This window comes from Aquila chrysaetos, chromosome 10 (genome assembly GCF_900496995.4).
Source record: "Aquila chrysaetos chrysaetos chromosome 10, bAquChr1.4, whole genome shotgun sequence".
Taxonomy (NCBI): Eukaryota; Metazoa; Chordata; class Aves; order Accipitriformes; family Accipitridae; genus Aquila; species Aquila chrysaetos.
Genome location: NC_044013.1, coordinates 42198012 through 42221126, shown reverse-complemented (window position 1 = coordinate 42221126; position 23115 = coordinate 42198012). Strand labels below are relative to the sequence as shown.

At 44.4% G+C, this 23115-nt stretch overlaps 1 protein-coding gene across 34 annotated transcripts in view; it reads left to right on the top strand.

The window, feature by feature from the left end:
* MSI2 (musashi RNA binding protein 2) overlaps window positions 1-23115 on the top strand; it is a 260659-nt gene that overhangs the window by 72535 nt on the left and 165009 nt on the right. For all 34 annotated transcript variants that reach the window (XR_003925470.2, XR_003925469.2, XR_003925468.2 and 31 more), the window contains one exon: window positions 15255-15347. Coding sequence is in view for 30 of the 34 variants with exons in the window: in XM_030028680.2 (XP_029884540.1) it covers window positions 15255-15347 (93 nt within the window). In the remaining 4 variants the exon portion in view is untranslated. The remainder of the gene's footprint in view (window positions 1-15254; window positions 15348-23115) is intronic.

The following is a 23115-nucleotide window of genomic DNA, read 5'->3' as shown; positions in this document are numbered from 1 at the left end:
TCATCTATCAGGGAGAGAAAAGCCAGGCCTGATAATTCTTGGCACATAGCTTTTTCAGTTAAGAATGTCAGCTGTCAGGCTGTCAAGAGAAGTTATTTCTCTGGTTTTTTTTTAAATAGGCAGAGATCCTGCTTCTTACTGTGCTACGTTGATAAGGGAGTGCTTTCTGTATTGCTGAAAAAGTGTGTCCCATGGTAAGGCCCTTAGTGTATGCCCACTTAAACTTCCAATGCTTTGTGTTTTCAATGTGTGACAGCACTTGATTGCTTAATATAAAAATGCATTCAGTTTCTTTTTTGTAGCTTTTATGTGGGTTTTTTTCCCCCCCTTTCTCTCTTACTGAATGGAATGGGTTTTTTTTTCCCTTCTCTGTGACTAGGTGTTTTAAAAGCACTCTTTTGGAGAATATGTGCACATTAGATAATCTGGTGTTGCATAAAAGCTCTTTCATATTTTGGGGGCTTCATGCATATATAAAGTAGACCTAATTGAAGACAGAGGCTGTTTGTCACAAATATGAATATAAGGATGGGGGATGGAGGGGAAGAATTATGCTAAATGCCAGGGTGCTGTTTTTTTTTTTCCTTCCTTATTAGTTATTTGCAAAAATGTATCAAAAAGTCATTTTGATGCAGTGTACAATAGTATCGCAAACTTGTGCTTTGCATCCTAAGTGCCTGGTTAGAGCACAGTTAGAAGCTGAAATCATTCCTCGATTAGTCCCTGGAGTCCTATATAAGTCTTTAACTCTCAGCATGTGGTCTGTGATTTAACAATGGATGAAGGATTGCTGAACTTGAGCTGAATATATAACCTGAAATTTTCAAACCTGCAACCCCTTTGCTTTCTCTTCTCCCCTTCTTCCTGGAGAAGATCCATCAAAATCTTGCCACAGCTGGCAGCGTATTTGCCTTCAGGGCAGAACTTTGGAGCTGGAAAGACTGGCAGCCCACGGTTCATAAAAATGGATGGCAAATCACTATCAAAAAGAGGCAAGAAAGGTGTCTGGCTGCCATGAAGTTCTTGGGTGTTGCATGAGGGCTGTAAGTTCTTTTGGAGAACAGGAGGGAATTGGTCCTGATGTACTGCTACCTTCATGTGGCTGTGGGTGCAGCTTGTGATCACCTCCTTATTTTGATGATGTTAGTCTTCATGTAAAAGGAAGACATTTCCCCTGTGTTAATTCAGTCTGGACAGCTCATTTACATACTTTATATTACTTTAAAGATACGAGGCTTCAGAGATGGGATGTAAACCTCTATGAAAGATTTTGTTGTTAACCTGTATGAACTATTTTGCTGTATGGCACCGTGTGTGTAGCTTATAGATGCTCAAGTGGTTCATAGGTTATTTCTTAGAAATATTGGAGTGGTCTTTAGCCCTGTGTCTGGCTATGCATGTCGAGGCACGGAGCTTCTAGTCTGATGTTAAAATTTCCAGTGTAGTTACAGACCTCGTGATTCCTTGGGAGGAACGAAATCTCCCACCACCCTGCAGATAGCCAGGCAGTGGCGTTCAGTTTGTGTGCAGTTTGATACTTCAAGCTGAGGTAGGTTTCTCCAGTGCCAACAGCACATCTGCCTCTTGACAGGTGACCTGCTGGCAAGGTTGTTGCTGTTTTCTTCCCAGTACCGTATCCTCTGAATATCTCTTCTCCTGCGGTATGATTTAAGCTCAAATTGCAGGAGCTAGCTCTAGAGGTCTTCAGCTCAATCCCCATGTATCAGGCAGGAGGCAGGTGTTAATGGCATTCAGATTTGGCTTGAGTCAAACTACCCAAGTGGCTGTTCATGGGAAGTTGTCCCAGCTTTTCACGTCCTGCCAGACCTGGAAATCCCGTCATCTCAGTGACTTGGCCTTTTTACGTGAGATTTTTGGCAGTGTTGTAATGATCTAGGTACTTTCAAGTCTGTAAGTGTATTGAGCTGTGATAGTCTTTGATACTGGCAGAGTTCTTATACTGGGGAAGATGAGGAAGGAGTGTATTTCCAGCCAAATGCTAATTTTCAGTAACATTATTATTATTATTAGAGACCTGTTGGTATTATAGATCAGGTAAGAATGAGTCCCTTCATCGTAGCAGGCGTTGCCCTGGGAGCCAGTAAGGCACCTATACAGCACAGCGCTGTGCTTCTGAGCCTTGGTGGGGAAGGAAGAAACCAGCAGCCCCTCTTCTTATCCTTCAGTAGGTAGGAGGCTAAGCTCGTGACCAAAATGCCACAATTCAGTGATTTCTTCGAGCTCTGCAGGTCTCGCAGCCCTAGGGAGAAAAAGAAATGACAGGACTGTCAACATGACAACAATTTTATTTTAATCTGCTATCTGAGCCAAATTTTCTGAGTGCTGGAGCAAGGGGAGCCTCGTGTTTGAGAAGAGAGGCACAGTGCAAAAATACCTGTGGTTTTGATGTCATGATTTGCAAGGAGTTCATTCTTGCTGGTCTTACCGGAGAGTGGGTGAACGCGTCTCTGAAGTGAGATGCCTGGGGTCGGGTGGGCTCAGAGCTGGAGGCGTTGCCTGGTGAGATGCTCATATCGTTTGCATGCTTGGCCGAGAGGGAGCAGAGAGTCTTTGTGAGCTCTGGCGTGGTTTGCTGGCTCTCTGCCTCCTGTCCCAGAGCCTCCACTTCCATGTCATGCATTTCTTTCCCCCAGATCCTCGCTTCGGACAGGGAGCTGTGATGGGGCCATCCTGAGGATCAATCGTACCATGGTTGCAACCTGATGAGTAGCACAGAGCTTGGCAGCGTGCCTTGCTGTGTCTGCTGGGGGGCTGAGGGTGAGCCCGAGCTTAGCTACATGTGCCTGATGTTGAGACAGGCTTAGTTCCCTCCCTCTTGCTTTTTTAAGTCCCCTGAGCCGCTGTGGCGGGTTGGCGTGCTGTAAGCCCAAGGCCGGTGGTGCGCAGTTCTGGTTATCCCAGCACAGCCCCACATAGGAGGTGAGAAATGAGCGTGAGAGTTGGCCTGTTCTGGCAGACAAAAGTCCGCCCAAACCCATCAAGGTCTTGCTTAGAGATGGTCTCGTTAAAGGCTGGGTGCTGAGTCACACTGTGTGTTCTGCCATCCAAATGCCAATGTATAAACACATCCGTTTTCGCAGAATCTCTTGCCAAGTACTCGGGTTTACAATGTTAACAGCTTTAAATAAATTCTTCCTGGAGATAACTGATTTATTAGGCTCCTACCCTTCTGAAGGCAAAGCTAGTCACAATTAACAAACAAAGCAGCATGAGGCAGTTATCATTCTGGGTAATAAATCTTTCAGTGTTGGGTACCACTTGCTAATGGGCTTTGAAAGTAAAACTATACGTCAGTCAAAGTATGCCTTCAGCCTGGGCAGGCAGCATGTGCGCAGACGATGTGCGTGCATGTAATGTAATAGCTATTAATGTGGCGCACTAATGATTTCCCAGGCATGTGTTGGAGGTGGATGATGGGTTTGCGTTTGGCAAGAGGCAGCTGTGCAGAGCAAGCCCTCGCAGCCGTGCCGAAGTCCTTACTTGCTCCGGTGCTGGTGTTTGCCGGTGCGCTGGCGGCGCGTTGGGCTGTGTTGCCCACAGTGGTTTCACGGTGTGTCTGCATGCCTTGGTCTTGGCAGGACTTGCAGGTGTAGAAAACAGTGATCTGTTTGCTTTAGTGGTGATAGTAGTAGAAGGGCAGTGGGTCATTGGTTTCCTTACTCTAATGAACAGAAGAAGTACGTTAGCTCTGGGGTTCAACGTGCTGTGGATAAATGAGCCATTTTGATTCTGCTGCCATTGTGCAACAACAACTACGTAAAGTTTGAGGATGATCAAGTTGTCCCTCATTTTTCTTTGGTTTTCCTTGGCAGCAGCTGGAGTTGGATCTACTTATTTACTCCTGGAGAAGGACTACTTTTTGCACCTAGTTCTTCAGAGGCTTTGTGCTGGAGTGTGCTGGCTGTGGGGTCCCTCTGTGTGGAGGAGGTCTGGGTCCTGCCGAGGTGGAGCAGCAGAAGCCACTGAACCTATGGGAATGAAAGCCCTTTGCAGGCAGAGTTTGCATTGGTGCCAGATGAGGCCGTTTAAGCACACTGGTGATACTGTGTTTGCCACCAGATGAGGTGTGGTTGGCACCTGAAAGCATGAGGAGTGTTGCAGGGTGGTCTTAGGAAAAAGTGTGTGTGACGGGTACTGGGAGAGCTGAAGCCTCGCTGTTACTCCCGGGTAGTTCGCACCACCAGCGCCCGGCCCTGCTGCGTGGGCTGGTGGTAATGACCTGCTTCGGAAGAGGAGCACTCTCTGAAAACGAGGTGGTTGCCATCTATTTAGTCTTCTGTCAGCTACGGAACGGTTTCTCGGTCGTGCTCTTGGGGGACTCGGAGCCTGGAAAAGAAAACAGCCGTGCACTGGGAGTGGAAGCAGGGTCTGCAGATACGCGCGCTTTCTCCTGTGCTCTCCGGGGCGTAGTGATTGCCGTTGGTCCTTACTGCTTTTGTTTTGTTTTTACTGGTAATCCTCCCCTACTCCGTTGCTACTTTTTCTCACACTTACCCCCTTTCCTGCTGCTGTGTCTTAATGCTAGCTCCTCTTTCAGCCTGGCATCCTTTTCTGGCTCTCAGTCTTGATGGTACACAGCTGAGAAATGAGCCCTCCAAGTTTGGGTCGGTAGTTATTGTTGTTCCCTGATGGCATCTTTGTTTGGATAAACAATTGGTCCGAGACCTGTTAGCATGGTTTCCAGCGTTGGGGAGATATTTCTTGCTGGGTTTGTAAAAATGATCTAAATGGATCCGACATCCTGGCTATAAAACATCTGTAACATTACACATTTAGTTATGTTACTAGAGACTTGAGTTCATTTTGATGGGTAGTATTTTATCTGCTACTTTTCCCCTTCTGAAAGCAAAGCTTTCTGTAGAGGAGGATTTATAGAAATATATTTCCAGCACAAAAAAAGTCATACACATTAAGATGTTGGAGTAAAGGAGAAATAATGTCTTTTTTTGGAGACCTTGGCTGATTTATCTCTTGCTTGGTAGTTTGGTATGACCTTCCTAGCTAGGAATAATATTTTTTTATTCTTCCTTTAATAACAATAATGTCAGTAACAATATCTTGCACTATTCCAGCATCTTCAAATCAGACTTTCAGCGGGTTAGACATTTAATGAGTGAAGCCTCACAGGCTCCATTGAGCTGTGGGGATATATTTTTGTTCTTCTTTTCATGGAAATCAAGGCACATGCACTCGATTGTGCAACGCACTCAACCTAATGAGGCTTCCACAAATGCTGTGAGTTAAAATGTATGCTTAAATGCTGAGCCCTGCAGTCTCCAGCTGAGTTTCTCCCAAGACTCTTTGATACATCAGCCCTATGGAGACTAGAATGACTTGCCCTGTGGTCAATAAGTGAGTAAACATCACACAAGGGAGACAAGCTCTTGTAGCTGTAAGGTGCTGCCTTCCTTTGGAAAAAGTATGAATGTTTTCTCTTGTCTTGCTTCCACTCTTCATTCTCGATGCTGCTCCTCGGGGGCCCTTTTATTCCTAGTCAAGGGTTATTTGATCTGCTTTAGAGCGACAACTATGTTGCTTTCATAATGGCTGGTGGGTTCCCTCCCTGGAAAGGGAAACATCTTTCTTTTGTGAGATGAAGGTGGGAGTATTGTAATTCTTGCAATTCACCAACCCATTTGTGTGGGGGAAGAGGATAAAAGAAAATGCGGCATTTCATAAAATTGTGAAAGCATTTCAACAGCTGTAATAGGCAACTGTGGACATTTTGCAAGATTTCAGTGGTCTCGCATCAGAGGAAAAGATCACCCTTGTGAAAAAGCCAAGCAGCGTGTTGCATAGACATTAGCTTGACTCAGCAGATGAAGTAAAACTTGCTCATCAGTAACTGATTGCCATGTGTATCTATATTATGTAGATGAAATTAATCAAGGCTAAGGGTTAAAGTTTTCCATTTGTTCTTTTCAGAGAAATCATCTCGAGTATGTTGGGAGGGAGGTAAATTGCTTTATACGTTTCTTTTCCCTTCCTCTGAATTTTTCTTGTTTTAGCAGAACATTATCTAGAATCTTAACAGAGAGCTCTCATCACTGATTTGACAGGGTTATCATGAAAAATTAGTTGATACTAACTTAGAAGTATTTAAATTATGTCATGCTTTCAGCACTGTAGAGGCAATAAACTTTTTTTTGGAGTGACCTCAGTGTTTGGAGTCGGAAGAATTTATAAACTCTTACAGAATATGTACTTTTCTTAGTCTCTAAATTGGACTGTGGTATTGGATTTTGTTAAACACCGTGTTAAACCTCCAAATACATTTCTTCCTTCTCCTTTTTGTAAGTGCGTGCTTAAAGAAAGGTTCATTGACAGCACCATAAAAGCTATTCTAGCTGCAGAACCACGTGCTATTGGGCATATTGACAGAGCGAGCTGCTTGCATGCTAAAAGGTATGGCTGGCTGAACAGTGTAACTGCCGGTGCGTGCTCTCCTAACTTTAGAGGTAAGCGTGGAGCAGCCAAAGAAGGAAAAGTCAGTGTTTGCCCATAGGGTGGGAGCATGTCCCCTGCAAATCGGTTGATGCCTTGCCCTGTGACAGTTTGTACAGCAGCAATGCCTACTGATGGAAGAGGCCTGTGCAGGAGCCGTATTTTGGCTCCTAGCTGACAGCCGTGTTGTGGCAATGTGACTTCATGGGCTTGGGCAACCCACCTGGTTGGTAGGCAGCAGCTCTTGGTTGAGTATGACTCTGCCTGAGCTTCCACGAGCCGCTTGGCTTGAGGTTGGCTGGTGGGAATGTCTCCCCTTGTGCCTGCAGCGCCCGGGAGTTGGTGACGCTTTGGGCAGCAACTGCAGCTGTATGCAAATACGGCAACAATCGAAGGTGCTTACTCAATTTTGCTTACTGCTTTTGCTCTTAACAGATTTATAGATTTTAATAGGGTTGATATCACTTATATCACAAAAATACCGTGAAGACTCTTGGATGAGGGTTTTGAGTCAATGGGAGCTGCAGGACCTGGAAAAATTAGGCCACTTAAGTGCCTCGGTATGGATTTTGGCATCCAACTCCAGGCACACAGCTTTTGAAGTTGTTGGCCTTTGTGACCAGCTGTCCTCTGGGGCAGGCCCTCAGCCGCTCTTAATTGTGGAAGCCCCACACAAATCTCTGCTTTCAGCAGATCTGCAACAGTGCAGCCTGTACGGGGGGGTAGCCTGCTCTTTGGTGGAAGAAAATGTCGCTCACTGCTATGTCCAGCCTCCATGCAGTGTCTGTCTTGCTGCATGCCCCTCCCAGCATTGGGAAAGCAGGGACGGCTGGTTGCCTTCTCCTTGTATTGTTCCAGATTAAAAAATTAGGACTTGGGGTATGTTTTGGGAAGCCGTTTAGGTTGGTTTCCCACTTTGATCCACTTTAGTCCACCCTGCTTCACCTGTAGAGCCTTAACTCCAAATCGACCTTGAACATGCCCTTGTAAACATGTTCTTTCACAATTTTATGTCCTGTTGGAGGACACAGATTTTCTGGCTGTATTTTGGATATGGCACATGATGTTTCTTTCGAGAAGATAGTATAATACAAACAAAGGAATTGATGAATGTTGTGATGGTCAGTTAATGCTGTGTTCCCATCAGATATTGCTGCCATGCCTTTGAATGTGAGGTCCCTGGGCAGAATGCACTCTCGGTCTCTCTCCCTCGGTGCCTGTGCAAGGTGAAGTTTTGCCAGTAGCCTGTAGATTTAGGAGCAGAGTCTTAATTGCTTCCCACTGGGACCTTTGTCCCTACATTACATGCGCGTTGCAAAAATCCCGCCCCTAGTACATAGTCACATTGGGCAGCGATCTCCATTTGTGGTCCTGAGATGTATTCTTTTAAAAATAATCATCTTCATTTAAACTTATTAATGCAGTTTTTAAGCACTGCTGAACAGTAATCAGGCAGGCATGTTAGGTAAGTTGTCTGCACTCAGCGAATGTTTAGAGTTACCTTCCTTACCGTACCGTGCATGAGAAGCTAAAGCAACTGGGGGGGATTTAAATAGATTTTCTCTCTGCTCCCCTCTTCCTGCCTCTGAACCTTGCTTCTGTGACCCATAAAAGAGTTAACTAGAGCGCAGTGGAAGGGAGCAGCCCTAAGGGATATGATATAACTGGTTATAGCGAGGCTGTGGGGCTATGATCTATTCCTGTTCTCTGGAGGGTGTGAAGTCTGGCTCTGGTGAATTTTACTGTATCTTTTGATACGAAGCTTGAAGCCAGATTTTGCTCGAAAAAATGCTGAGCTCTCACAGCTGGGGCTAATTTTCAGGAGATTGGATCTCCCATGAAGGGAGCTCTTCGTGGTGGTGCACATAAACACGTTGCTGTGCCTGGAGAGCAGGGGCTGGTTCGCAGGGTGCTGAGGGGAGGGTACGGGATGCTCCTGCCCAGACAGCAAGCCCTTCTGCTGGGGAGGGCCCCTTCCTGGGGGGATGGCTGTGGCCCATAAAGGGCTGCCTTGAATAAGGGGTATAATAATAAGTGAATAAGGGGCTGGTCCTCCCGGGGCAGGGGGAGGGCAAACGAGAGAGTTAAATTTGGTTGTAGTCAGGAGAATGACCAGGAAGGGCTCTGCTGGACCCAGGCCAAATTTGCTTGTGAAACTCCAAGGATGGCTTGGTGATTGCTGCCAATTCAATCTGTCATATAAAAATCACTTTGTGTGTTCTGCCTCCTGCCGATACCATAGTCATCGAGGGAGAAAAATAAAACACCAGCCAAAACCTGACCCTCCCAAAGTTAACAGCAAAACCAAAGACAGCCAAAAACCAGGAATACACCAGGGACTAAGTTAACAGTTTCATTTATGAATGGATTGGGAGAATACAACACATCTGTATTTTCCGCAGAAATCGAGGGAACTGATTTACCCCACTGGGAATCTCAGCCGCTTGCTTGGATTAAAGAGCTCTTTCATTCCTGCATACCTTTCTATAGCTTGAGTCGGTTCTCACAGGATGACACTAGCTTACACAGGGGTCAGGCACAAGGTATTTGCAGTGTTTAAGTCTTGCTGAAATCCTATTTTGAATACCTAAGCATGTTGTACGTGGCACATAAAGCCATGCTGCCTTTGCACAGGATTGTGTTCCTCTTACTGTGATGGAGCTTGAGAGTCTAATATTTGCTAGCTGATGGTACACAGTGCTCAGCAAAATGTCTCCATTGTTTGTCAACCGTGCCGTAGTGTTGGGGAAGGGGACGGTTCCTGGAGTGTTCTCTTATTTGGTGAATGCAGAAAGGTTGGCAGCTTTCAATAAATGTTGCCTTTTTCATCGTGGGCTTTGCATCATGTTTCGGTTTGTTTTTTAATAGCTTTTTGGAACTTGCTGTGAGGATCCCGGAGGCAAAAAAAAACCTGGAGAATTCTTGCTTATGGTTTGTGCTCTGCCAAAGAAGCCTAGCAATTTACTTAACAAGATCACTTCCCCTATTACATGAGTTATTGTTGTTTTTAATTAGAGATAATGCTGTAGTTTGAATGTACAACACAATGGGGGTATAAAATGCAGTTCAGCATATATACCAAAGATGATTTTTCCAATTATAAACCTATTTAGAAGGTGGATACGTTCGAAATGACGAAATGTCAAACTGCAGATTAGGTGAGCAAGCTGGAATACGCGTGCACCCACGCATATGTGCTATCGTACAAGAAAGAGGAAAGTGCTCTGGAAAACAGTTATATCTGCATAATTAGTTTAATCTGAAATTAATGCTAATTTCAGCAATTTGCGATGCAGATTCACTATTAGTACTCTAGTCCACTTCCACCACAATGAGAAGTTGAGGATGCAAAGCCTTAATGAATTCCACACAGACGTGCACCAGAGTTCATGCACCGGTTTCCAGGGTGTTCTTTGAGCCTCGTGTGTGTTGGTTTGCTTCAGCCTGGTTTGCTTCAGCGTCTCTCTCTGCCTCTTGCTTTTAGAGAGCAGCTGCACATTTAGAAAGCAAAGACGTTTCTAGCAAAGATGTGATGGCATGCAGATTATCCCGGCATTTCTGACTCTGCTGCCATCTACATTTGCCCAGGTCGTTTTTAACTGCACCTGCACCTTTGGATAACCCAGTTTCAAAGCACATGCATTTGTGCAACGAGACCTGCCAGTGGCACACTCGGTCTCCTCCCTGTGCTAATGGATGTAAGTGCTCATCCTCTCCAACCTCATCATCTGTGCCTCCTAAGCCAGGAGCTCTTCACTAAAGCTGGGAGGGGGAACAGCAAAAAAAGGCTGCATAAAGAACGGTAGGGAAGTGACACTTAAAACCATTACCCTAAAGTCAAATATGTAACTCCTGTGTTAAACATAGACTGGGCCTTGGCTCATCTGAAAAGAGCAGTGGATACTTGTTGCTTGAGATTTTGAAATTCTGGGAATTCTGCAAAAATATTTGATGAGCTTAAAATCCCCTTTATTCATTTTTAATAGTCATGATAATAAGACAGTTTCGGGGCGGGGCGGGGGAACACCAAGAAAGCAAAGAACAGAGTCGGTACCTGAGTATGCAAGGATATTAACGGATGCTGAACTGGAGGCTCTAACTTTGCAGAACTGCAGTTCCTTCGTTTTACCCGAGTCGGCTGGTTTTAGCTCACATACTGTATTGACATGTTTGAGTGGGACAGGATTTTTGTTTTCAGAGGCTGCATCTTCAGCCTGTTGTTTAGAGAAGATTTACCTGATATGCCCCAAACTGATCTAATTACAACCTTAACCTTGCAAAAAATGGCATAAAATCAGAAGACTTGTCTTGCTACTAAAGCAAGGTGGTTTTTCCCTGCTTCTGCATCACCTGAAGTGTTTGCTTAGTTTCAGAACACAAAGGTGAATGTATTTTTCAAAAGCCAAGCCAATAAAGAGATGGTAACCTTGAATGACTCTTCGCAGTAGTAGGCACATGTGTTTTGATTAACTGCAACACTAACACAGTATACAAACAAAGCAATTCTGCAGGTACTTACAATTAACGGACTTCATAACCAGCGTTAGATCTAACTCTCCCCTGTCAATTCCTTCTGCAGCGAGAGAGAGACACCTTCAGTATACAAAAGCTCCAAAAACATTTAATATCTACGTTTTGCAGAGCCCTGCAGTAGTGAGTGATAGATATATTATACTGCAAATTAAAAACAAAGACATGAAGCTGGAAGTATTGTGGTTTCTGAGTGACCTAGACCTCTTGGAGTCATTCATAAAACATGGATTTGTGATTGATTCACACAAATCACTTCCTATTACCCAAACACTGCCGTTTCCACCCCAGGCAAAGAGCAGATGGAGCTGCTGTCTGAGGGACCGAACCCAAAATCACTACAGGTGACTCCCTTTTGCTGTTTGTGGGAGTGCCCCCATTGTAAGCAACCTCTAGGAAGCAGATTCTAAATTTACTTGCAGGAAAAGATAAAGATCCTCAGTGACTGTCATTTGAGGGACTTCAGGCTGGGGACTCCTAGGTTTTGGGCTTTCTGTTATAATAATAAAAAAAAATTTATAATGTGGTTTTTCTTGGATAGATACAGAAATGTTTTTCTAAAATTGTAGATTTTTTTAATTTGTTTAGAGATATGCTGATTTATTCTCTGAGCCAAATGAGAAATTTTGATTTAAAAATACTCTAATTTTTAAAAGAGAAACTCTGCAGTTGGCTCAGTTCCTTGTGCCTCTGATCATTTGTCATCTTTAATGTTTACTAAACAGCACTAAGTGTACTTCATTAAATACTTTTTAACCCTTTGTTTTTCCTCCCTGAAACAAGCACAGATCTGGGGAGGTGATGGTGGAGAATATTGTATCAGATAGTAAGAACATCACTCACTGGGGTGAACCAGAAGCCCGTCGGTGTCGGTGCCCTGTCTCCTGCTGAGGGTACTTAGTGAGAAGTAAGGCGGTCTCCTCCTGTGCCCTCACAGCCGTTAGCAATGAGAGTTTTGGGCACTTTCTAGTTAATGTCAGTTTTCTCAGAACTCGTCTGTCAATGTGCCTGGTCCTGGCAATTTGATGTGCTTTAAAATCTTTTTTATTGGTGATTCAGTGGCTGATCTACACAGGTGTCCCTGGTGTAGTAAAATCCCTGAGTTAGTGAATACTTTTTTTTTTTAATGTCTTTTGAATGCTCTGTCATGTTTGGCTAACGTGTTTGCAAACCTTTGGCTGTTAGCTATTAGGCTAACAGTGTGCGCTCTGAGTCTCTGGGCTGTGGGTCCGGTGCAAAGCTCTGTTCTGCTGCCTGGCAGCCCCGTGCAGAGCAGGACCACAGTGCTCTGCGGTTTTTACCGTGGTGAAGCCTTGCCTCGTAACTCGTCTGCTTGGCTAATGAGAGAGGATTTGCAGGTTAGAGCAGGAGTTGGATGCTTCGTTTCCAGTTGGTCCGAGTCCCGCTGCAGTTATCTAATAATTGAAAACTGGTGAGGCTGTACCAGCACAGACAAGTCAGCTTGCGTACAGCAGTTTACCCGGCATTAATGTTTGAGAAAGAAATGGGGGCTTCCAGCAGAAACGGCAACTCTGATCTGCTGGGGCACCCCGGGCTGAACGCGAGCCGAGCGCGGTGCTGGCCCCGTCGCCGGCTGCGGGAAGCCCGTCGTGGCACCGTGGCGAGCGGGCTTCATTCGCTCGGCTCCGCTCTGCGCGCCCGGATCTTTACAGGGAAAAAGCTGGCTTCCAGACCTGCGCCGCTGTCGCGACCGCGGCTGCTGGTGGTCGTGGGGTCGTGTCAGACGGGGGAGGCGAGAAAGTGACTCCTGACCGAGCCCGTGGCCAGTCTGGGGGCACGTTGGTACCTCGTGCCGTGGGTGAAGGGAAAGCAACAAATTCCTCTGTTGAGGCACGTCAGCACAGGAGGAATTGCTAAGGCTACGCGTTACTTCTGTTCTTTTGCTGAGGGGAATACGTATAACAAAGCAATTGAACAGTCTCTTCAGGAAAATGTAGATTGTAAAAGCAGACTTAATTTTGTGCTTCACTTTTGTACCAAAGAGCTGATTTCTGAAACCATTTCCCAGCTCGCAACACATCTCTAGGCATTAAAATGTTGTGAATTTGCTTGTCATTACCAATATTTTCTTTGACTGAAGCTATTGAAACAAAGTAGTCTTTTTTTTCTTTAACCTTCAATCTTGCTTCTAAAAGAAGTAGCTCTCTTTTTCTTTCTTTTTTTCTTGGTCAAATATAAAAATGATGATAATTTCAAATATTGCTTTAGAATAATTGCTTTCCTCTCTCTTTTGTATGACAACAGAAGCTTGGCCTGATCTTAAATCAGATGCTGGCAGGCAGAGGGCTCTTGACAGCCCTGCAAAATCCTTTAGTTACAAGTCGGCTTTAGCCAATTCTTTATTTGTAAATGACAATTTTCTACAGAAAAATATATGCTTGGGCTTCAATTTCGGAGTCCTAGATTGCAGCCAGGAAAAAATAATTGAATTTTTACACTGTTTTTTTCCCCTCTTTTCTTCCTAACTTAAAAAAAAAAAAAAGTAGTGGAGCTCTGTAAAGCATGGTTAGGGGCCGATGGAGGGAAATATCTACCCTGGTTAATTTGAATGGCAGTGGAGACAGGAGTGATGTTTAATTTGTTCTGCACTGAGAGAATTTGGGGCTACTCCAAGCTTTTTGTTCGGCGTCTCAGTTCTGCGAAGGCTTTGCCCGCAGCCGCGCAGCATGGCTTGTCACCGTGGCTCTACTTGCGTAGCGAAGCCCGGCTGTGCCGATGCCAGTTTTGGGAGCACCGTCGCTCTCAGTGGGTCTGATGTGTGGGACGGGGTCCCGTGGCGTGGGGGGGAGCCCCTGGCGCGATGGGGGGGCCGTGCTGCCGCCGGAGTGTGGTGACCCTCCAGGCAGCCCCTAGAGAACGCGCTGGGCTGCACCTTGCGACCTTCAGTAGCTATCATAAAATGCATCTCGTCTTCAGTGGAAAAATAAAAAAAGTAGAGAAAAATCCAGGCTCTGCATTGAGCAGCTGCAGCAGTCGCGTCTCCGGCCGACTGCCCGGTGTTGTTCCCTTTGCATAGCTTCAGCGTTTGCTGGCCGTTATTTAACCAGGCGAGTCCTGGTTCTGGAGTTACGGGGCATTTTTTCCCTTCAGCCTCTGTAAGCTGGCTGCTTCAGCCAGTTTCATACAGAAAACAAACTCAGGCATTTTAATGCACAAATTTTATTAATGTGTTTGTTGGTTTCTTGAGTTAACATGCAGTGTTGACTTTAAAACATCTGTATGTGGTGGGGTAGGTTGCTAATTAGTTGCCTCCGATCGTAAGGGCATTGCCTGCTGTAAGCTGGGGCATTTCCCCTCTGTCCAAGCATACGGGGATGATGCCTGCCCCTTTGGAGCGTGCTGACAACGTTGTCCTGGATCTGCCTTGATTTAAGGTGGCCCACAAGGGTCAAGTGGTTTGGGATCGGCCCACCAAAGACACCAGCTTCCCCTGCCACCGTTGGGGTTTGCATCCCTGGGCTGGATCCTGCCCATCTTAAAGGATTATAGGTTATGGATAATGGGTTATCTGATAGTACGTTCTCTGTAGGGAGTCCAGCATCATCCCCTCACCTTGTATGGACCAAACTCGGGTGCATGTGGGTCAGCAAGAAGAGCTGGGTGCTCCGCTGGGGTCTTGGGGAATATGAAGGGGTTTCGGAAGGGCCTGATCCAGCCCCTGATGGACGGTAATACTGTGAGAATTTCAGCTGAAGCGTGGTTTGTGGCAGCTAGAGGACTGCATCGGTAGCACTTCTGTCTTTCGTCGTTTGATTATTTTTAAAGTAACTGTGCAAGTAAGTTCCTTTTAAACTGACCCATAGAAACTTAATGACACATCTCTTCTATTTGATGTAGTTACCTTTTGTCTGCCAAAGAGCATGCACTCTGTCCTTAGGAAAAAGGGGGGGGGGGGAAATGGCACATCTTTTTTGAGACAGTAGCTATAAGGATACGACACTTGGACTCCTTTTCCACTTATATTTGCATTGCGAAGCACAATAAAAATCATTTATTAAAAAAAAATATCCGGGGGCTAGAGTTGTTATTGAGTGCATTTACTCAGCCATTTCTCAAATAAAAACAAAACAAGACAAATCAAAAAAGAAGTATCTAATCAAATAGAATCTGAATTGCTTTTGTAAAGAAATATTCTCATTAACTGGGTTAGGGATGGCATCTGAAGAATATTTCTTTTTTCCACATATTGTTTGAAATAATCTGGTTAAACTGTATGCTTGTCTTGTAATTTCTTACAGATGGTCACAAGAACAAAGAAAATATTTGTAGGTGGATTATCGGCTAATACAGTAGTGGAAGATGTAAAGCAATACTTTGAACAGTTTGGCAAGGTAAGTTCCTGCCCAAGTGAGCACTACATATTTTGAATTCTTCCTTCCCCCCCCCCCCCCCCCCCCCTTTCTTTTTAAAGTGTGTTTTGAAAAACAAAAGTGCAATGAGGCCTATGCTCAAAGGAGGGCCACATTTTTTGCCTTTCAGTGTAATTTCTCAAAGCCTCTGGAATTTCTTTTCTGTTTGTTGCATGTGTATGTGTACATCATTGCCAACACTGTTTACTTTCATTAAGAAAAAAGAGTCATTGGGAGGTGAATTTGTGTATGTTCAGGAAGCATATGACCCTTAGCTGAATGATTACACAGTTGTCTTCTCTGTAAAAATCAGCCTTCTGTTTATCCCCGATTCCAGTGGCAAAAGGAGCAGATAGATGTATTTGAGAGTGCTCATTAAGTTGCGAAAATGCCTGAAGGAACCACGTGAACAACAGAGTAATATGGAAGTCACTAGAATATCCATTTAATTTCTTATTAAAAAATCCTTATGCAAGATCCTGTGGAAATATATATAGAATCCTGACATCATTTTAAAAAAAAACCAAAACCCAAACATGTTCATGCATAGAAGGAGACCTGAACCTTGCCAGAATAGTCTTTTCCATGATGGAACAGCTCAAACCCCACAGTCCAGGCTCTGGCTGGAGCTTAGTGCCACCAACTTCCATGGAGCTTCCTGGATCTCCAAGGCTTCTGGATGCTTGGTCAGGAGTCCGACGAGGTGAAGAGCTTGCAGAGCCGTCTGCTTTGAGAGCAGTTCATGGTACCACGTTCCATGGAGACTCCTGTCAGCCCCGCTATCCGTGGGGCTCCATACAGCTCGATTCCTGTCTTTTGGAGTGCGTCAATTGATGATTTAGATGCAAGATTGCATGAGGACACAGCAGGATCTCCCAAAGGAAAGCAGCTACCATTCCTTGTAGTTTAGTTTGTTTCTTTTATCTGCCCTGAAACGCCTTGGCCAGGCAGTATTTTGTTGAAGGCTGAGGAGGGGAGTTTATAAATTGTTCCTGTGCTGGATTGATAGTTGTTTTCCAAACCATTCATTTTATTTTCAATAATAATCTTCGATTCCGGCAGGATGTTTACAGCCTGCCGAGCCTTTTATTAAAGGATTACATGAGCTTTTGGATGTTTCTTCTGTAGTTACTTCTAATTGCAGAACTCTAACCTGTATTTTTGAAGTTAATAATAGTTTCAATATAAGTGCTTTGCATATTGTCTGGATGCTGTCTTAATATAGTCTTTTTAATTTCACCATCTGGTAGTTTCGTGCTTGCAACTTTACAGTCCCTGAGAATGCAGACAACTAGGCTGCGTTTTTCAGTAGTGACTAGTGATTCGGGACGCTTCAGTTCTGCTTTCATGCTCTGCCTTTCTTGAGATAGCTTAAAAGAGGTCTGGCTTTCTAAAGGCAGTTCTTTTGGAAAATCGAATACTTTTTCAAGTGTCTTAATTTTAAGACTAAAAAAATTAAGGCGCTGACAATAGTTGCACAGGTTGCGATCGAGGCTGGAACCCATTCCTCTGGCAGCAGAGCTGGGGTAGGTCCTGCTGAGGCTGTGTGGTCCAGTTGTTAAGAGCTCAGCTCCTGTAGGACTTGGGCTCACAGGGCTTGGTCCCTGTGATACCAGGTGGCCTTTTCCAGTTGCATCCCTGTTTCACACTTCCCTATTCTAGCTTGTGAAAAGGAGATGAGTTTGGTGAAGTCGGTGGCATTTTGGAGGAGAGGCTTCTTGGCTTTGTCACCGTGACTTGACCTTGTGTGCAGGCGTTCAGATTCTCTCTACTGCATTTTGCTGTTTATTAGCTGAGACAGTTTAGTTTGTGGGGTGTTTTGAGGTGGTTCTCCCCAAGGCTCTGGTTTTGAGAAGATGCAGAGCTCGTTAATGACCCTAGGAAATGGGGGCTTGTGGTCCAGCTAAATTAGATGACTCATTAATACGCTGCAGTGGTTGGGATGTTGCACTCAGAAATAATGACCCAGGATTGGCCCTGTGGGACCGTTCAGGAACTGCTTCTTTCTCCATTCTGCATCCCCACCTTTCCTTGACTTGCTCAGGTTGCAAGCTCTTTGTGGCAGGGACTGGTGATACCTCTGTGCACTGCTTAGCACACAATCCTCGTTCTCCAGTCAAGCCATTACAATGCAAACAATGCATCATGATCGATTGGCAAGGTTTGCATTTGCTTAGTGCTTTCCTAAAATAAAGAAAATTGCATTACATAATTAACATGTAGAGGAGCCGCCCATATTTGATAAGAGCATCTCAGGTGACTTGCTCTTTGAAATGCTGAGCTTACTTATTGGTGTGGAAAAAATTGCTTACCTACTGCTGTGATTCTTGAAATCCTGTTTGTACTTGCTGCAGAGAAGAGCTTTGCAACCAGGGGAGGTTGTTTTGGTAACTGGAAGTAGCTCTCAAAATACATGATGTTGTTAGAACAGCTACCAGCTTTGGGGCCAGGCGGACTCGCTCTTTTAACTGGAGTTGGCAGGAAAGGGCCTAAAGTGTTGAATTTGAAACTACGGCTTTTTGAAAAGTAAATGCCAGAACCTTTTTCTCCAATAAGAAGAAGAGTGCTTTAATAAATCCTCTTCGCTGACTTCACCAGTGAAAATGCCTGCCCGTTAGAGCACCAAAATACGTGGTAATGATAACTCCTGAGACTTTGATCGTGAAATTTCTGATAGCGATTATTTTTTCTTTCTGTAAAGCCCGGGATCTGCAGGAGTCCCAGCTTTCATTTTGCGAAGATGGGCAACCCTAGCTGCTGTAAGCTGCGGAGGAAGACTGGGAAAATTAACTGAGTGAAGCCAAAAGGCTTAACAGAACGAGCACGAAGCGGTGTAATCAACAGCCTTGTGATTGCTGAACGCTTAGAGCTGGTGATGCTGAACCCGCGCACGTCCAGTCGTGGTGGGGGTCTGGGTGCCGAGGAGGGGGCTGGCCCTGGTGGGACGCAGCCTGGCTCGGCTGGCGGTGCAGGCGGCAGGGAGCGCAGCCCAGCACCGCCAGTAAAGACGGTGTGGGCCCCAGTCCGGCAGCCCGTGGGAGGCGTATCTGGGCGAGAGAGTTTCGGGTTGAGGCTTCTCCTCCCAGTTGTTTCAGGGAACAGGATCCACAGGAGGACGTGAGGAGGCTAAGCCGGGAAGACAAAACTCCAAACTAAGCTGTAATGGTTTACAATCAGAAGGAAAAAAAAAAAAGCCATTGTCTTACTACCTAATCCTGATAGTCTAATGCAGTTGTTTCTGTGATCCTCTGTTATTTCAGTGAAAGATGTTTCAAACATTCTTGCGAACAAAATAAACTCACTGGCCATGTTAACCCATCCAGGGTCTGCAGTGTTGCCCTTGTGCTGACGTGTGAAAAGCTGGCTGTTAAGACCAAGTTTTAAAAGAATTTAAATGAGGAAGTGTTAGAAGTGAGGAGATCCAAAGGGAATCTCGGTGGGGCTGCGCTTTCCTCCCCTCTGGAGAGGCCACAAGTGCTGCCCTGAGCCGTCAGCAGGGCTGTGTCTGCGGATCCACCTGTTTTATGGCTTTCTGAAAGTGTAAGCAAAATGGTGCTGTTCGAGATCAGGACGTGCTGGAGCGTTTAAGGCTTCTGGTATCATTTAAAAAAGGAAAAAAAAAGCAACAGCCCCTTAAAGCCTCACCCAGAGGACTGTGACCAGCAGAAGAAAGCCCCCAAATGCTAAGGAATTGCACTTCTCTCAGGACGTGCATGTTCTGCACCTTTTAAGCTGCAAGCGGCTGATGATAAGGAACTTCTTAGGGTTCGCTTTTTACTAGGTAATGCTCCCTTTATAGAGCTCCTGTGAAAGTAGTGTAGTCCTTATTTTGCCACTTGCAATTATACTTCACATGGCGAACTGTGTAATTAGTTTGGAAGACTTATGCCTAGTCATTGGTTTATCCTAATCGGCTTTGGCTTTTCCCAACAACAAAGTGAGCTTATTTTCCTAAGCTGAAACAACTCTGCTCCCTTTGTTCCTCTCTTTTATTGTCTCATTCCTTTCATTCTGTTTTACTGCCAAAGTTTTGTTTCATTAGGCCTACAAGTCATTTCCAATCCAGTGGGCTGCTACAATAAGGCCTTTATAACTCAGCTGCCCTGGTTCCCATGTCCCTTCTGGTCTGGAGCCAGGACTTGCTGTTTGACATGGGATTTTAACCCTTTCGGTGCCCCAGCTGCTAGTCCCCCCCTTTGCATTGAGGCTGCCTTGGTGCAGTGCAAGCCAGGCTCGAGATGTGGGTTGGAGGGACCGCCCGACGAGCTTACGAATCCGAATGATTGCGTGTGGTCATTAATTGATACGTTCATGTGGTTGGGCTCCAGGTACACTTTTTGACCCAATTATCGAAACAGAATTCTGAGTAAAAATCTCCTTACTGAAATACTGTAATCAGTCTTGGTGGGAACAGTCCTTTGAATGAAAAGGCTACTGTGTCCTTCCAGCCCCTGTTTCCAGCACAATGGGAACAGAGTTATGTTAAAGGTATGTTTCAGTTGTCTTGAGCTATTAGATCAGCCCATATATGACTGTTCTTGTAGAATAAATCATGTTTTCTTGTGTGGGAGAGAATACATTTAAATTTATACTTTTTTGAAAAGAATGGTGATTTTTAAAGGATATGTGTGAAATAGTTTTGTGGACAAACAATATTTTTACATATTGTTATTTCAAACTGCTAGAAAAGCAGTGCTGGTGTTGGTGGCCCCAGCTGTTTTACTTCTAAAAATCTCGAAGCGGGAGCATTGGCTCTATGTTTTTTTCTTTCACTGCAATCCTAAAATGACTTTTGGGGAAGGGGGTTATGGCATTTGCTTTTTATTTTAAATTTGGAGATGAAATTGGAACAGAACAGCATGCATTAATTTTGTTTTCTGTTCTGGCTTGCCACGAGGTCCATCAGACAAATCGTAGGCATGTTTCAACTTTGCTTGGAATATGTTGTTTCCTCAAGAATGGCTTTTAAGATTTGGAAATTTTGAAACAAGGCAGGATTTCTGAATTACCTCTCTGGATCTGAAACGTTTTGTACAGTCACTTGTTATTTCCTGTGAGATGCAAAACAGACCGGTGGAATAATAATATCTAGCTTCTGATGTTGTTGGGGTTTTTTTGCTGTGAAACTGTTGAGCGTTTGAAAGCTTGTCATTTTCTCATCTCTTCCTTCTGTAGCCATGACTTACTGTCTAGTGGCAGTTCAGCAAGTGAGAGGGAGAGTAACTTCTCAAACCCTGTCTCTGCTCCAGGCACACCTTAGCAGAGCCTTAGTGCTTGCTGTCTTCCAAGAAAACCAAAGCTGAAAGCAGTGAGGCTGCTGACAGCAGAATGTGAGAATGAGAATTTCCTCCTTTGGTTGTACGGTGTCATGCATTATAACACGGATAGCAATGCAAATAATGACCAGTTTAATCTTTGAAAATATAACCTTTTGTAATAAAGTCCCTCTGCTTTCTCTGTGTAAGTGTGCCAGGAGGTGGGAGAGGGAAGGGGGTGTGATCCACACCGAGGACTTCAGCCTAATGGGGTGGTTTACATAACTTGCTTCCTACATGCTTTCCTCTCTGACAGCTGTGAAAATATAAATCAAGAAAACGTGAGAGAAAACTCCTCCTTGTTTGGCAAGGCTGTCTGAGTGTGAACGAGTTAATGCGCTGTTGCAGTATTAAGCACTCCAGTGGTTTACTTTTCCCTGAGACCTTGAGTATGGCCTCTGAAGATGTTATTACAATAGAGTTGTTAGCATGAGAAAAGGTGGTTTTCTCGCCATGGGTTCATTTTGGGCGGATTTGGAAGTCTGTGTGGAGCTGGGGCTAAGGCCAGAGTCAGGGGGTGCAAGGAATTTTCCTTGTATGAAAGTGAAAGCTTAGTTAATTTAGACTTGGCATACAGTTTGAATTGTATTGTTACATCTGTTGGACATTGATATGTAGATTTAATGGTCAATAGGATACATGGATGGTCTATTCTTAAAGTATTTGCTTTGCAGAAAAGTCATTTTTTAGTTTGACAAGTTGTTAGCCTTTCACATTTTTCAGCACTGTATTTCCAGATTCAATATTTGTGAATTGGTTACATTTTATGAAATGAAGGGACAGATTTGGACTCCTATTTACATTCTAGTCTGTAATAGCCAGAGTTCCCGAAGCATTGTAATATGCAGTAAGATAGAGAACGTGTTGGCATTTTTTTAACGGCTGCTAACCTCACTGTTCCCTTTCAAAGCAATTCTGAGCTCTAGACCTGGTGTGAAAGAGCTTGTAGCTCATTATATTCTTCTTTCTATCTAAGTTACCTGGATGTACCTTGGGAGAAGTTCTCAACTTGAATCATTGCACCCCCTTAAAACAGAACGAGCAATAGACAAATACATCATTGTTTGCAGGTTCTGATAAGTTTGGGACAATGAAAAGCACAGTTTGTGGGGGCTATTCTGTTACAGTAACATGGAACAGCACTCTGCCTTGTTCGCACTGCTGTCTCTGCCCTTTACTTGTGCTTTAAATTTGCAGTATTTTTTTATTTCCTTGTTTGAATGTTATGTCCATGGTTATTCTGAAGGATAATGAATGTTCCTTTAAATTTTTGCTTTGGCATGTGACAAAGGGATCTGCGATATAGTGGTCCCTCCCGGCCTAAAGCACTTTTTATTATTTCTTCTCCCTCACACGCGTGCTCTTTTCTTTTTTTTTTTCTTTTTTTCTTTTTAAACAAACTGAGAAACTTGATCGTTGCTTAAAAACAAGTCAGTGTTTTCATTCTGTCAATGAAAAGTTGTACAGAGGAAGTCAGTTTTTAGGTGGTCTGTAATAAGACGCATGCTTTGTGGAAGTGGTTTTGTTATAAATTAGATGTTGGTTTCTACCTGGATTTTGTGAAAAGAGGAAGTGTTAAGGCAGGATTTGTGGGCAAGAAGGCTGTATCAGAACTCAGCAGAAGATTGAAGTACAATTTTATTTCCTCTTCTACTCTGGTTAAATGAAATGGCAAGGAAGCTTTTGTGCTGTAGCACCATAACCCGTGTGAGATTAGGTAATTGTGGTGGAGAGTCGGGGCCCCGAGCATCTGTCTTCTGTTTCCCACTGTGCCACCCACTCGCTGTCTGACTTTGGGCAAGCTGTTTTATCTTGCCTTACGTTTCCTTGCCTCTCTTACTTAGTAAGCTCTGAAGGGCATGGGAGATGTAAATATGCCAACACTCATGTCACTCGCAGCCTTCATCGGTGTGGACTCGATGCAGACTGAAGAAATCACCCTGGTAGCGGTGTAAGCGGGCTAAGGCTGAGTTCGTGCTAATAGCACCTGAGCTGGTTCAGGTGTCTGTGCTCGGCAGCTGCTGCCGGGCAGGCGGTGCAGCTCTGCCGTACGTACAGCTTTGTTTAAAATGTATTTATTTCAAGACAACTCTGCTATATCCTTTGATTTTAATTCTTTTTTTTTTTTGGCATAAAGTTATGGCCCTATATTCTGTCTTTAGTAATAGTAGGGGAGCAGTGTTGACCCTGAGCTTGCAGAGTATGTCACACCGCTGGCAACCCAGGATCATACCAAGAGCCCAAATGAAATCAGTAATTAATCAGGGGCCACGTTTGGGGAGAAAAAAGTTGCAAGAAAATATTCATGTTTCCTCCTCCACTGTGTGTGTCAATGTTTGTTCGTAGTGTGTTTGTATCAGTTTTGCAACTGAGCCAAACCCATGAAAATGGCCTGTATCTTTTCTGAGACCCCAAGAAAGTCAATTTTGTTTTTC